Source organism: Parasteatoda tepidariorum, chromosome 7 (genome assembly GCF_043381705.1).
Source record: "Parasteatoda tepidariorum isolate YZ-2023 chromosome 7, CAS_Ptep_4.0, whole genome shotgun sequence".
Classification (NCBI taxonomy): domain Eukaryota; kingdom Metazoa; phylum Arthropoda; class Arachnida; order Araneae; family Theridiidae; genus Parasteatoda; species Parasteatoda tepidariorum.
Window position 1 is genome coordinate 41,209,174 of NC_092210.1, and position 14,755 is coordinate 41,223,928.

Genomic DNA, 14,755 nt, shown 5'->3' on the forward strand with positions numbered 1-14,755 from the left:
TCAAAACAATCATTCAAATCCATATAACAACATTTTTTTAAAAAAAAATTACATCTTTTTAGTAAATACTAAGTCAATAAAATAAATTTGAATTCAAATAAATGACATGTAATTCGTTAAGCCTATTATATATGTGCTATAGTATAAAATCTTAAAGCAAAGCAGCACTACTGAGACTCATTTTTCAATGAATAACTAATGACAATAATAAAACAAATAAATTCGTGATATAAATCATAAATCGTCAAATAAATTCGTAATATATAAATTCGTGAAAAAAAGCGCTTTCGACAAAATACTAAAATAGAGATTTATCGACAAAAACTATTCACTTCTGCCTAGCTTAAGGTTATTTCAGTTTCCGATTTCCGTTCTATAGATTTTGGCCAGTTCGTTGGCCAGTTCGATTTTCGCCAGTCCGTTAATAGTTTTGGCCTCGTCGTCGATTTTGGCCAGTCAAAGCAAACTTACCAACATGAAATTATTACAAAAGGTGACATTTTTTTTTACATAGCTTTTTTTACATCAGGGGGTTAAGCCTCCTGTTGGCTGCCACTCACTAACCCTGATTATTGCTTTGCAATATTAGTTGTTTTCTAGAATAAAAGTTTTTCTACAAAAGATGAAATTATTCACTTAAAATGTATGTATTAAAATTAATTCTGTTTACTTACATATGTACCCTCACTTCTTATGTCTAAACATTCCCCAAATAATTCTATTACGTTCTATTTGCGAACATAAATAGTTTTGCTTGAAAATTAGGTTTTGAAATAACATTAAAAATTAAAGATACATTGTTATCACAACTTTGATGAGATCGCAATCATATTGTAATATTTTTGCTTACCAAACAAGCTGATATATTAAATACAATTTGTGCATGCAACACGTTGTGCATGAAGCTAATTGTTAAGCTCCAAATCATTTTACGAGTTTCTTTAATGGTAAAAAACTAATAAAGAATAATTACAATATAATTTATAGCTTTGAGTTTTTAAAGAAAAAGAAATGACTAACACTAAGAATCGAACACCGAACCTCAGGGCGGCCAGTAAGTTAGCCATCGATTAGGATGATATCTAACCAGTATATTAATTTTATTTAATTTTTTTCCAGGACTAGACTGACCAATCTGTCTTGTTATTTTAAGTGGTAAACAGTCTAAATCTGTGTTATTAATACAATACACAGTGAATTCTTGAAGTTAATTTCTTAAGTTCTTGTAAGTTTCTTATTAATAACTGAGATTGTGCAAAGTATTCACTCTGTATGCAATGCAAGTTCCTCCCTGATAGTGTTGTTCGTGATAGTGGTGGTTATTTCATTTTAAAATACAATATTCTTATTTTCTAGTAAATTGCAAGTAGTAATTGCATTGATTAAGTTTATCAAATCTCCTATAAATCATGAATTTATCGAAATTTCATTTAACATAAATAATTTTGTGCTGTGCATTAAAAAAAATTAAATAAAACGGAGACTATTCAAAAAATTAAGTCATTTGCTATTTTAAAAGAATGAATTCTTTTCTTAAAATCTTTTATATATATTTTATTTCTTACAGTGCATTTATGGTTGTTATGTGCATTCAGCTATCCTTCCAACATTTCATCGTCGCTGCTATTGGTTATTACAAGTAGGTTCCTTTTGTTCATTTTTATTTTTCAAATTACTTTTTCTCGTATTCAAACTAATTTATAGTATAATTTAAGAAATAAAAAAAATTGTCTCCGCCAAAATTCTCCTATTGTTTGTTTTCAATAAGTAATTTCTGAAATGAAGAATATTGTTAAAGCTTTGGCTCAATAAAATATTTTCTGTTATAGAATCCAGACATTGTACTAGTACACTATCTGAATGTCCCATACAGTGACGATAATAAGCTTTTGGTTACACCGAGTCTCAGTTACTGTGCTGACAAAAAGGAATGGACTAAGGAGGAATTGGTTTCACAGCTTAAACCAATGTGTAAGTAAACTAAGTATTATGTTTTATTTAAATTATTTTATTAATTCATTACACTAATTTTTTTATTAAGAGTGAAATTAACTGATCTAAAAAAAATTCGATTTTTTTATCATGCAAAAATGGTTTTACACATATTTCTCAAGGTGTTCTAAAAGCTACAACACTACAGATTATGATTTCAAAAGAAAATCCCAAAAAATAATTGATACAATTTTAAAAAAACTTTCAATCGTCTGTATCCATTTTACTGTGGATTAATTCATAATAAATAAGCCATCCAAGATTAGTCTATTCTTATTTTATAGTTTTATAAGATTTAAGTAAGGTAACAATTTCATACTCAGTTTGAAATTTTTCTCATCAGTTTCTGTTTTGAAAGAAAAGCAGCCATTTTTTTTCCTGTTTTATGTTTTCATGAGAATTCATATTTTGAATTAGTATGAATCTAATTTTAAATATTTTCTGTTTATGTTTATGGATTAATTTTTTTACAGTTTATAGTGAAAATGAGCCTGATTTGAATAATGAGCTAGAAATTTCGGTAAGTACTCTTTTTTCAATAAATACTGTATCTCATTAAGTTTAATATTTAATGCTGACTCTATTGACTTTAATTTTTTTAAGACTGCTGAAACAGTTGAAGCTATCGTACAGCAGTTGATGGAAAAACAGCGAGCCAAATCAACAGCTCGAACCCATGAATGTGCATGTGACAATAATGCTAAAGGCAATGCTTCAGCTGATAAAAAGTGCTCTCACACTTTTCACAGAATCATATCTCCTAAAACTCATTCCCGAGGCGTCTTAGCTGCAGTGAGCACAGCTGCTGCAAACTCTACAACCGTTTCAAATACATCTACTACACCAGCATCGTCCACAACAACCACCGTTTTAACCACTCAGACAACATCTATAAAGTCAGAAGAGACCCCAGCTAAAAGAGCAACAGTATCTGCTACCGTTGCTGTCACTGGTGTCACTCCCCGACCTGGCAGTGTTATTCTTGCTCCTTGTCGTCCCATTTTGCAGGATGGAAAACATGAAGTTGCCTTGACTACAGGTAATCATGGCTCTGGTGGTGGCTCAGCTGCTGCCACTTCCCTTATTTTGAACTTGTCCCAACTTCAAGGTGGAGGTGGCCTTCTCATTTTGAACAGTGCAACAGCCGCATCTGGTGTGGGTTTGACATCCGCATCAGTTACACCTGTCACATTCCTGTGTGGACAAGATACTAGTGCAGCCACAGCCGTGAGGAATTTAACAACTCATACACTCACCAATGCAATGGATACTTCGGATGGTCCGAACATAGCAAAGCCCATCAAAAAATCTCCAAATATCAAATCAGAAGTGGAGGAGGGTTTAGAATCAGCCCTGAAAAGGGATGTTCATTTTTCAAATGTGCCGACAAACAAAGACCCTGATCTCTGTAGTGTTATGGAGGAGTTGTCTTCAGAGACAAAGGATTTACCCATGAATCTCTTTGAAGACACTTTAGCCATGTCACACGACGAAATTCAGCGCACTCTGTTAGCCAATATGCCTCCGCCCAAATATGTGGTTCAAGATTCAAACCCTCAAATCTCTGTGAAGTTGGAATCATCCCATCAACCAGATAATGTGATAGTGGACTTGAATCCTATGGACTTCATTGACAATGATATATCAACTCCTGATGAGGAAGTGTTCAATATGGATACATTTGATATTTTGAGTGATCTCCCTAACCTTGATGATCTAAATCCAGACCTTGCTCCAAGCAGTGGGCTGTCCAGTAGCAATTCATCGACACCCGTAAGCAATGGTTCTTTTGCTGCCAAGACTAATCATTCAGCGATGGATTACAGAGAAGGGACTGCAAACATCACTGATTACTCTCCCGACTGGTGTTATACGGAGGTAAATTATGGATTTATTTATTTATGGGGAATACTCCTCCTATTTATGGGGATTTCTTATTTCTGGGGGTCATATGATTTAACAGTTTGTCCATTCTAAAACATTTTTCTAATAAGTATGATAAATTATGAAAATGTGAGGAAAATTTTGTTTTGATTCCCATATGGGTAGAATTAGCGTCCACAAAATTTGATAGCTATATCTTAAAATGCTTCCCATGCTTGCAAAAGCTCAACAACTTCAAATTTGATCTGACCTGATTAAAGCTTGACAGCGCTCTTAACTTATTTAATTTCTGCTGCTCTTGGCAATTTTCAGCTGTTTTTGCTTAATTAATAAGTAAATATTTTTAAGGCATGCCATCATTTTTTCAAGTGTTAAAAAAAAATCATACTCGCAATGAAATTTTATTGTTCTATTAAATCTCCAACTGAATTTCAAAAATCTAAAGTTATCCAGACAGGAATCGCTGGTCCCTGACTTTGTTGGTGCTCTTCTGTTTCATATCCTTTATCTTTTTTTTCCACCTCTATTGTAAATTCTATAAAATGATAAACAAATTTCTAGTACAAATACCTCATAAAGCTGTAGTTTTATTTTGATCAAGTTTTTTGTTTTTGTTTACTGACCTATATTTTTAAATGTACAGTGTGCAAAAAAAATAAACGAACCACCCTAAATAACTTTTGATCTAATGATCGCATCTTAAGATTCAATCTTATTGATTTGAAGGATTGGCCTCAAATATGCTAATATCAGTGTAAGCCATATTTTAAGTTACGAAATAAGACACAAAAGATATCATACCTTTCTCTAAATAATCATGCCTTTTTTCCCCCCAACAAATTCGGATTTCTGACACTTAAAATATAAGGAATAGCTGCGGTTCGGGAAATATGATCCCAATAATTTGGCCCGGAGAGCGATCCCAAGTTTCGACCCTTAATGTTAATTTTACTTTTTGCGTATTTAACCACATCTCGAGCACTTTTTTAAACGAATTGAAAATTTTTGCCCACAATTGCAAAATTCGTTTATTCAAAGATAATTCCATGCAAAATATAACTTTTAGTAAATATTTAGTATTTTGTATTATTTTATTTAATAGTCGCAAAATTTAGAATTGTAAGCTATACAGTTTTTACACCATTTTAAAGAATATAAATTTAAATGGCAAAATACAAAATTTGAGCGAAATCAGTCGAGCAGTTCCTGAAAAATCGAATTTTTAAAATTCAATTTCTCAGTTAATATTTGACCGATTTCGCTCAAAATTTATATTTTGCCATTTAAATTTATATTCTTTAAAATGGTGTAAAAATTGTACATCTTACAATTCATAATTTTTTCGTTTATTTAATAAAATAATACATAATAAATAAATGTTTGCTAACAGTTATTTCTTGCATGGAATTATCTTTTGGTAAAGGAATTTTATAATTGTATGCAAAAAATTTTCAATTCGAAAAAGTTTTCGAGATATTGCGACCTACACAAAAAGTAAACTTAACATTTATGGATCCAAATCGATTGCTCTAACTATTGTAGTTAGCATATTTCAGGTCACCCTTTCGAACCATTGAGTCCTAGATTGTGAAGATCTGATTATTCGATCAAAAGTTACTCAGGGTGGTCTGCTTTTGTTTTGCGCACTGTAATTTTAACCGGCCGGTTCCGGATACTCGGACATGTATTATAACGTTTATGTACAGAGCTGCCAACTACTACTCTTTTTGAAAACATTTTATACGGTGTAGATAAATAAAAACTAACTTTCAGAATTGCTGGTATTTTTGCCAATAATTTAAAGCCTCAGCATCAGAGAGTTGGTACAAAGTGGCGTTTCATGTTAAATTTTGAATTATTTACATGTAGTGGTGTCGAAAATAATTTGAAATGAATTTTACAAAAGAAAGAATTTTACATTAAAACGTAAATTACACTGGAATTTTTTTTCTCAAAAAGCGTAGAAAGTTGGCAGCTCTGCATGTATAACAATATAAAAATCGGATAATTTGCTATCGAACAATTATTTTACAAGATATAATTCAAGGAAATTTATTGCCCTCTAAGAGAAATGAAAAGAAATGTTTTTATGTTTAGGTTTTGTTATTATAAAATTCAAATAATTTTTTTAAAGAAATTTGGACTCGCTGTTTGGATGTATAGTTGCTCTCTTATAGAAATAAAAACAAATGTTTTTATGTTAACGTTTTGTTAAAATAAAATTCAAATTATTTTTTGAAAGAAATTTGGACTAGCTGTTAGGATGTAGAATGATTTACGTATAACTTTTTGTGAAGTAGAGATATCTGCTGATAGTGGACTTAATAATTAATTGAAGAGGCCCTTGATAGCATCGTTGGTAGGGTCTTGGGCCCATGTCCAAGAGGTTGTGAGTTCGAAGAAAGTAAAGTAAACCCGTGAATTAAATGATGACTGCTGCACGTTGAATATCTCGGGTCACAAAATCGTCCTAGTTCCCATAATTAATCAATACCTCTAGGGGTACTGAATCGGAGATAGATTGTTCTCTGTCTCAGGTCAAAATTGAGATCTGTGGATGAATGAATGAATGGATGTATGAATGGGTCCGCCCTTTAAAACAGGCTGTGACGTGTGTGTAGCTGAAGTCGTATTCCTGGCCATTGATGGTGCCTCTGAAAAACAAGAAACGCACCCTCTACCTTAAATTCGCTTGGTTTTATCAAGCAGGTTTGCTGGTATGACAAGTGGCATTAGAAACAACAGCATAATTAATTAAATTTTATGATTAGTTAAATTTAAAAAAAATTATTAGTGTAGCTTCTGTTAAACGTAAGATATTTTCAATTTATTAAAAAAAATTGCTTTAACTATCAGTGTTCAATTTTTTAATCATTCTATAACTATAAACGTTATTTATGTGCATTGAGATCTACCTTAGTATAAGTTTCTTAAGTTTTTCAATTCTCGGTAAGATATTCTATCTTATCACCAATGTTCAGAAGATTTTGGCGGTTTTGCTGGTCTTCATATCACAATGGAATATCTACAAGTGACATAGTATGAGTATCTCGATCTTGATTGGTTGTTGAAACATGGCATTTGTTTACGCTAGCAACTTTTCTTTACATTCTATTTCGAGTAAACCAAGCCCGTCAAGTATCAATTCTCTTAAGTGACACATTCTATATTCTTTCACATGGATTTCAATTCTTTCACAATACGTTTCTTACTTAACACAAAGATAGGCACCAATCCATGTAGAACATAAACAGACTTATTATGCATCAAAGTTGCTATTTACACTGAACAATAATCTATCACGATTACAATAAAATACATAAACAAATAATAAATCCAAGTCAAGTAAAAAGCGTAGGCGAGAAAGAATTATATTTCAACAAATTCGATGTACGGTACGACGCTGCATTTTATTAACTTCACGTTAATTAACGTTCTAACTTATGTGGAGAAACTTCGATTGTCTTGAAGACGCCATTTTGCTTATAAACGATCAGCTGGCGATGACGTCATAGGGCATGTGTGGGCTTGAAGTGCAAGCACTCAATTTAATTTCCGTATCCGAGTAATTTTGAACCCCCAAGAAATAAACTCTTAGAATAGAAGCAAAATAGGATTTAATTTGCTTCCACGACAAAATTTATAAAAACGAGTATTTGGATTACACAGAGAAAACAACCTTCCATTTCGAAATCGACGGTAAAAGAATTTTTACCTGAGTGGTTGGAAATAGAATTAAGATATGAGTAAAGAACACGAATTTTAGTAAAAATTTAATTTAATGTTTTCGATGGCCAATTTTTAAAAAAATATTAAACGTAAATCAATTTATACTGAATGAGTGATAAAATGTTTCCAAGTGAGTTTTCTGTTTAAGAGTTATTTGAAAAGAAAAAAAGTTTTTTTTTTCCCAATAAAAAGCTATTTTTTTAAAGTGGTCACTTATTTTTACCATGACCGATGTTTTTCTGAGTTATAATTTGTTCAAAAATATGTTGCCTGTAACAGTCATTTCAGCTTTTTTATTAGAAAGCTGGTGAAATATATGGATTTCAACTCTACATATCTGAATAATTTTAAGGTTACTAAAATTTGTAACACACATTNAAAATTTTTTTTTTTTTTTTTTTTTTTTTTTTTGTTGTTAAAAGTAATTACTTTTCACACCATTTTTCTTCTTTTTTTTAAAGTTGCGTTTTTCTTTATCATGGGCGGGCTATTTCCGTAAAAGAAAAAGAAGCACTAGCAGAGAATATTAGAATTTTTATCTTTAAAAATTTATGAAACTTTATTTATTTATTTATTTTATATTGATCGTATAATGTTAGTCACTCAATCTGAGTCACTAATATTTGAGGGTAAAAATACTTAAACAGATTTAAAAAATGTGTAATATTTATTTTAATTTTTACTATTTTGCTTATTGCGCTCAAGGCCGATCTAGAAATGAGGGGGCCCTAGGCACAGAACCCCCTGTTCGTTACTTTAAACAAAATTTACCTATTGTTTAATTATGAAGTGTTTTTAAATTATTTATAACATAAGTAAATTACCATATATTAGTAAATTTGAACTTATATTTATTTAAATCCTTGTTAACTCATAATGCTAATAGACAATTCTTCAGGAAAAACGCAAAACGAAATTATATGTAACATTTAGAGGGACCCGAAAATGATGGGCCCTTGGCTAAATGTTAAAATTTGACCTCTCAGGCCTTATAATGTATCAGGCACTGATTGAGCTATGTCATGGTCATAACAAGTTTCAGGCTTTTTGAATGCCTCCGTGTTAGCCTCTTGGAAGGGTCACAGGGGTTCCGAGAGTTAAGAATTTTTGATACCATCCTAGCAACAATTTCACCTTAAACCCAAGTTAGGTTTAAAATTGGCTCGACTTGTGTCCTTTAAGAACATGCACCCAGGGACCGATATTGCGATGTCTATAATTTTTAATATTGGTTCTAGAATGGCCTATATGGGGCCTACATTGGGCAATATAGAACCAACATTGGCTGAACAATGGATATAAAATATCAGGCGAATCTGTCAATTCTATATCGGACCGATATTTGGTTGTAAAGTGGCTGTAAAATATCGGGTGAATCGGAAAATACTATATAGGGCCAATATCGAAAAAATAAAGGTCCTTTGAACCCTTATTGAGCCAAGATTCATGACTATTGGCCCAATGAGGGCCCAAGTTTTTTTGCTGTTAGGGCTGTATTTAAAATTATGTACTACTGATAATCCATTAAATATTTACATTATTTTCATGAATTTTTAAAAAATGAATTGTTTGTAAAGGAATTTTTTTCTTTCTAATAACAATATAATGAATGAATTATGAAAAAGGATATATGCATTTGTGAAACATTCCTTTAGTATTTGGAATCGAATAAATAACCAGCAATGATGAAGTATGTTTCACTGATAATTCTTCTTCTTCTTTTTTATTTTTTTTTATTTCAGCGGATACAATATTTCAGCACTTTCATTTTTCAGTTTACGCATGTACTGAAATAAAATTAAGAACTAGACTATCAATGCCTCTCCAAACCTGTGAATTCAACTGTCTGACATAAAGCCCAATTTTAAGATTAATGTTGATAAAACGATCTGATGAAAAAATGTTCATTCACAAAATATTTTCAAAATACTTAATAAAATTTAGAATAATTAATAGTATCTTGTTAATTAATATGATGACAATTGCTAATGAAACTTATTCATAAAGTTTCTGTGCTCCGTCAAATAAAGTTCGACCATTTAGGATTCCACAGCCGAACCAAATTAGGAATCGCTGCTCGAACTTCGTTTTACTCTCATGTTCAAGATTTTTCATCAGACCAATTTTCTTCTTTTTAGTATTACGTGATTTGTGCTTTCTTTGTATAAAAAACTTCACTCTCCCCATCTTGTCATTTCCTTGATTTTTTTCTTTCTTTTTTTTTCTCTTCTCTGAAGCACAAATTTTTATTTTCTTGTTGTGTAACACTTTTGAAAAATTATTGTTATCAAACAAGAAATAAAATGCTATTAAAATATCTGAATTATGTTGACATGGAATCTATCTATATACAGGGTATTCGCACACCTGGAAAGTCATGAATTTCGGTATTGAACGAAATTTGTCATGAAATGGCATGATTTTAACTATTTTTAAAAAAAAAAATCATGGAAAGTCATGGATCGACGAAAAATCTGATTTTCAAAATGGATTTTACCCCTCCCCCTCAATTTCACAGTGTTCGAATATCTGAATTTGTTACTTAATCCCCACTCACAGTCATGTTTTATTTAAATATAAAATGTTTTTGTCATGTTCTTTAAAAATTATGGTGTTCTTTTAAAAAATGAAAGAAAAAGCATCATTTCTAGAGCGAATTATCTTTTAGACTTCTATAATTTCAGGATCTTACTTAACTTATATTTATTATTTATGTATTTTTACTGTAACCGTCTTATATTTTTGTTTTGTGTACCTTGCAAGGTCAATGTATAATTAGTTTATTAATATTCTACATGGCTGCGTACCTGACTTTTTGTTAAGTAAGAAATATTTAACGAAAGAATTGAAATCTCTGTGAATGAATCTTTATAAAAGAATACAGAATGTGCCACTTAAGAATTTATCCTTGACGGGCTTGGCTTACTCGAAATAGAATGAAAATAACAGTTGCTAACGTAAACAAACGTCACTTTCAACAACCAATCACGATCGAGATACCCTCACTACGTCACTTGCAGGTATCCCATTAGAATAATTTTGTATTTTCCTAAAAGTATATTTTTCCTATGTGGCATCAAAAGCTCGAATATTTCTCCATCTATTGGCAAGACTATAGTTATTATTCATTTTGTTTAAGTATCTTTAAGTAATAATTTAAGTAGTGTTTAAAATTAGTTATACGTTAAGTATTTATTTAGACTAATTTTAGATTAGATTTTAATTAGATGTTGTCTTAAGTAATAATTTAAATCCATGTGACAGAATCACGGCGACAATGTCTCAGAACGTTACAGAGTTCTCACGGAAAGAATTTTTCTTTAGAAAGTAAAAAATCTTGGTTTTTTTCTGCATAAATTTTTGAAATTTTTTTCTTCTTTAAAATTACATTTAAAAGATGCCTTTTTCGCTCATCGGAGGGGAAGGAAATAAAATGTTCGTAATTTTTCCATTCTTATTTGAGAAAAATGAAAAATAAAGAATATTGAAACAAAAAATTTCTTTTCTGCAGAATTTCCCCTCCCCCTCTTCCAGAGGGGTAGAAATGATTAATTTTAACGTGATTTTTTAATTTCGGTTTTCTTTTCTTTCACGGATTTTACGATGTTTAATTATTTTTTTATGTGATGATGATTTACGAAACGCAAAAAACGAAATAATTAGTGTGTTTTCCTCTTACAAAATGTGACAATATCGCCCGAGATGATTAGAATAAAAAAAAAATATTACATATTCATTAAAAAAAAAATACATGCAATTTTATTATACCCAAATAGGATTTTCTTTGTGAATGAAACGTTTCTGTTACTTTAAATTTAATTAAATTAGTTATTATTAAAAGTATCTTTCAGAAAGATATTAGTGCTAGAGAGGTTTGTCGCAGAAAGCCAAAACAAATTCTGCCACAGGGATTTAAATAGTGTTGAATAATTATATGTTAAGCCTTTATTTAAAGTAATTTTGTATTTTTATAGAAATGGAAACTTAGTTACGAAGTAATTAGATTTTGTTTTTGATCCTCTTTAATTATTATTATTTGTTAATGAACCATAAACAGAGCTTTTAATTGAAAATATGTTAACTCATAGTAAATGGTAATGGTTATAAATAGTAACCCAAGGAGTTTTTTTCAAACATTGAAGCAATATTATAACTGATATAAAATTTTTACATGAAATTTTATTCAATTTTCTTTTAGTTCGGTTCAAAAGTTGTCTATCTCTTTCTTTCAGGGAAATTTCGGTCTACATTTTAGGAGGAAAAAAAAAAAGATTTATTTCTTGCGTTTCTCAGGATTGGTCCGATAAGTTTTTTAAAATGGTTTTCCCGATAATGTTGAGTAGAACTTTTTTTTCCCCGTTATTTCTGTTAATAGGAATATTTTAATTTAGCAATACAGAACTTTTTTGTGTGCAAAAAATTCAACTTCGCTTGATAAAATTTCTACATCCTAGTGAATAATATTTTAAAATAATTGTTTTATTTACTCGTTTCTAAGAAATATGCAGCCAGGCATTTAAAGGGTTCCAGAAATGTATTTAATATAATGTGCATTAACTGTTAGGCGATCCTAGATATTTTAAGATCTAATTTATGATGAATTCTAATAACTATGACTGATTATTAATTCATTAAATAACCTTGTTACCGAAGTGTTACCCTTCTCCTATATATTTTGCTTCGGGAATTACTGAATTTTCGATTTAGTTTTGTTTCAGGGCTTTCTCGGGGCGGGATGTGTAATATAATTGAAGTCTGATTCCAGCAGAGTTTAGAAATTTCATTTGGGTTGTGGTTGAAAGATAACGATTATAATTTTTTTTATCAAGTTTTTTTTCAATATGCTTATGCAAGTACTTGGTTTATTATTGAATATCTTGGTAGTAGTAATTAATTAGTTAGAAAATTTTTTGCTTTAACATGTTTAAATTAGAGGAATAAATAATCTAAATGTTTACTTACTGCACTAGTATAAGGTAAGAGTTGCCCAGATGAAGAGTGGATTTGTGCGGTACATTCAAGTTTCTAATTATAGATGCCTCTAAAACAAAGTAGTGCACCTGTAATGGAATTTTTGTGGTAAAATTCAAGCATACAAAGATATTTGTTATCAAATATTTGCTGCTTCATGCCTTACACTGTTTAGGAGATAGATTTTAAGAAGTCCAGCAGTGGACTGATCGTTAAGACACGGTTCCCAGCAGATCACCGAAGTAAAGCATCACTGAGTGCGGTCAGTGTGCGGGTGGGTGACCACTTGGATCGGCCTGCGTAGGGACCGAGGGTGTGCGGTATTGGTCTTCTTAAACTGTTTTACCGTAAAGTGCTCGACTTCGCGTGCTGGTCGTCGGGCTACCGAAGCGGGAGTGCCATCCCCTCAGCAGAGGATCAAAATTGTGATGGCATGTCTTCGGATTATTCTCAGGGATGTTTTCCAGACCGTCGCCAATAATGTGCAGCTCTATTGCGACGTAAATGAACTACAACAACAACAGATTTTAGGAAAGTTTCTCTGATAGGCAGACGCGTGATGAATAACGTGATATAGTGATAAATAATGCAATCACTTTATTTAAAATCGTACTACATCGCGTTAACCTTGGCGAATCCTTTTACCTCTACTTTAAATACTCGCATGAGAAATATTTATTCAATTATACATTATCTGCAGTGCACTCTTCCTTATAAATTAATATAATCGTGAATGATGGCCTTACTATCGCTATTGTATTTTTGATGCTACCACATGTTTCCGCTTTTCATTTAACTTGGGCAACCTTTATGTAAAGGAGTAAATGTTTTTCAAATATTTAAATGGAAGACTAAGTCATATTTATGTATGTTATTTTACTAAGATCATAATGAGTAAATAAGGTACAATGGGGGGAATGGAACACCCTGAATAACTTGTTATCTAATGAGTAAAGCTTTACGTTCAAGGACTCAATCTTAGTGGCAGGGTTCGTGATTTTTTTGATTTAAATCTTTTTTTTAAAATTTAAATCAGATTTTTTTTTATTCAAATAAACTGTAAGAAATTTAATTGATGATTAAAAATACTTTATAAATGTTTAGTCAAAATTAAATTAAAATTAAAACTATATTATAACAATATTTTAGGAGCTCTAACTTACTAAAATAATTTTTCGTTATAATACATAGCTTTGCAAGGGCAACCGTTCTGGAACAAATGCATGATTGAAATTTAAAGACTAGATGAAATAGAGAATTTAAAGAGTACTTCAGGGGTCTGTTTAGGTTTTTCTGAGAGGCACCTATTTTGTGAAAATTTAGACATAATTTGTGAACATAAAAAATTATATTAAAAAATCAATTTCATTAAAAAATCAGCACTAAAATATTTTAAAAATATGAATTTATCGTTTCTTACGAGACACAAAAATAAAATTTTAGGAAAAAATATTTTGTGAATTTGTTCTACAGTTTTTCCTAAAGTTGAATTTGTGAAGCTACCGCTAAACGGTAGTAAATTTTCCTTGGACAGATCCCTGTACTTTAACTATTAAAGCAAAGTTTCAATTAGCAAACCGTAATTTCAGTTTAAAATTGTGATTTCTTTTTTTTCCTCTTGATTTTTAAAATGACAAAATAAATGTAACAGATAGTGTTTATAAATGTAGTCGTTCATCAAAAAATAAATAAATATTTAATCTATATATTTTTATATTAAAATATTCATTTTTAATCCTACATCAATAAAATATAATGTAAATTTTAATTCCATGCTTTTTCAATGAAAAGGTAGAATTTTAATTAACATAATTTGAATTTTTTTTTTTTTTTTTTTTTTTTTTTAATTTTTTTTTTTTTTTTNTTTTTTTTTTTTTTTTTTTGAAAAAAAAAATCATGTTTATTAATTACTTTCTACCGCTATGCAAGTCTATTTCAAGACAACACTAAATGTTTACTTTAATCTGTACTTTCAATTTCAAGTGTCAATAGATTTTTAAAAATGTAATTTCAAATGTGTTGGAATTGAGCACACATCAAGAAAGAAAGTAATTTCGTTAACTAAAATTAATTAGTGTAGTAATTTATTTAAAATAAATTTTAAATCTAAGAAAAGAAAATAATAAAAGTATCAATAATTGAAACACTGTTTTTTAACTTTTAAAATCAATATATATAT

At 30.3% G+C, this 14,755-nt stretch overlaps 1 protein-coding gene across 7 annotated transcripts in view; it reads left to right on the top strand.

Moving 5' to 3' along the window:
- LOC107455507 (Calmodulin-binding transcription activator) overlaps positions 1–14,755 on the top strand; it is a 156,286-nt gene that overhangs the window by 111,977 nt on the left and 29,554 nt on the right. For all 7 annotated transcript variants that reach the window (XM_071183330.1, XM_071183328.1, XM_071183331.1 and 4 more), the window contains 4 exons: positions 1,568–1,639; positions 1,830–1,971; positions 2,466–2,512; positions 2,596–3,870. In XM_071183330.1, coding sequence (XP_071039431.1) covers positions 1,568–1,639; positions 1,830–1,971; positions 2,466–2,512; positions 2,596–3,870 — 1,536 coding nt within the window. The remainder of the gene's footprint in view (positions 1–1,567; positions 1,640–1,829; positions 1,972–2,465; positions 2,513–2,595; positions 3,871–14,755) is intronic.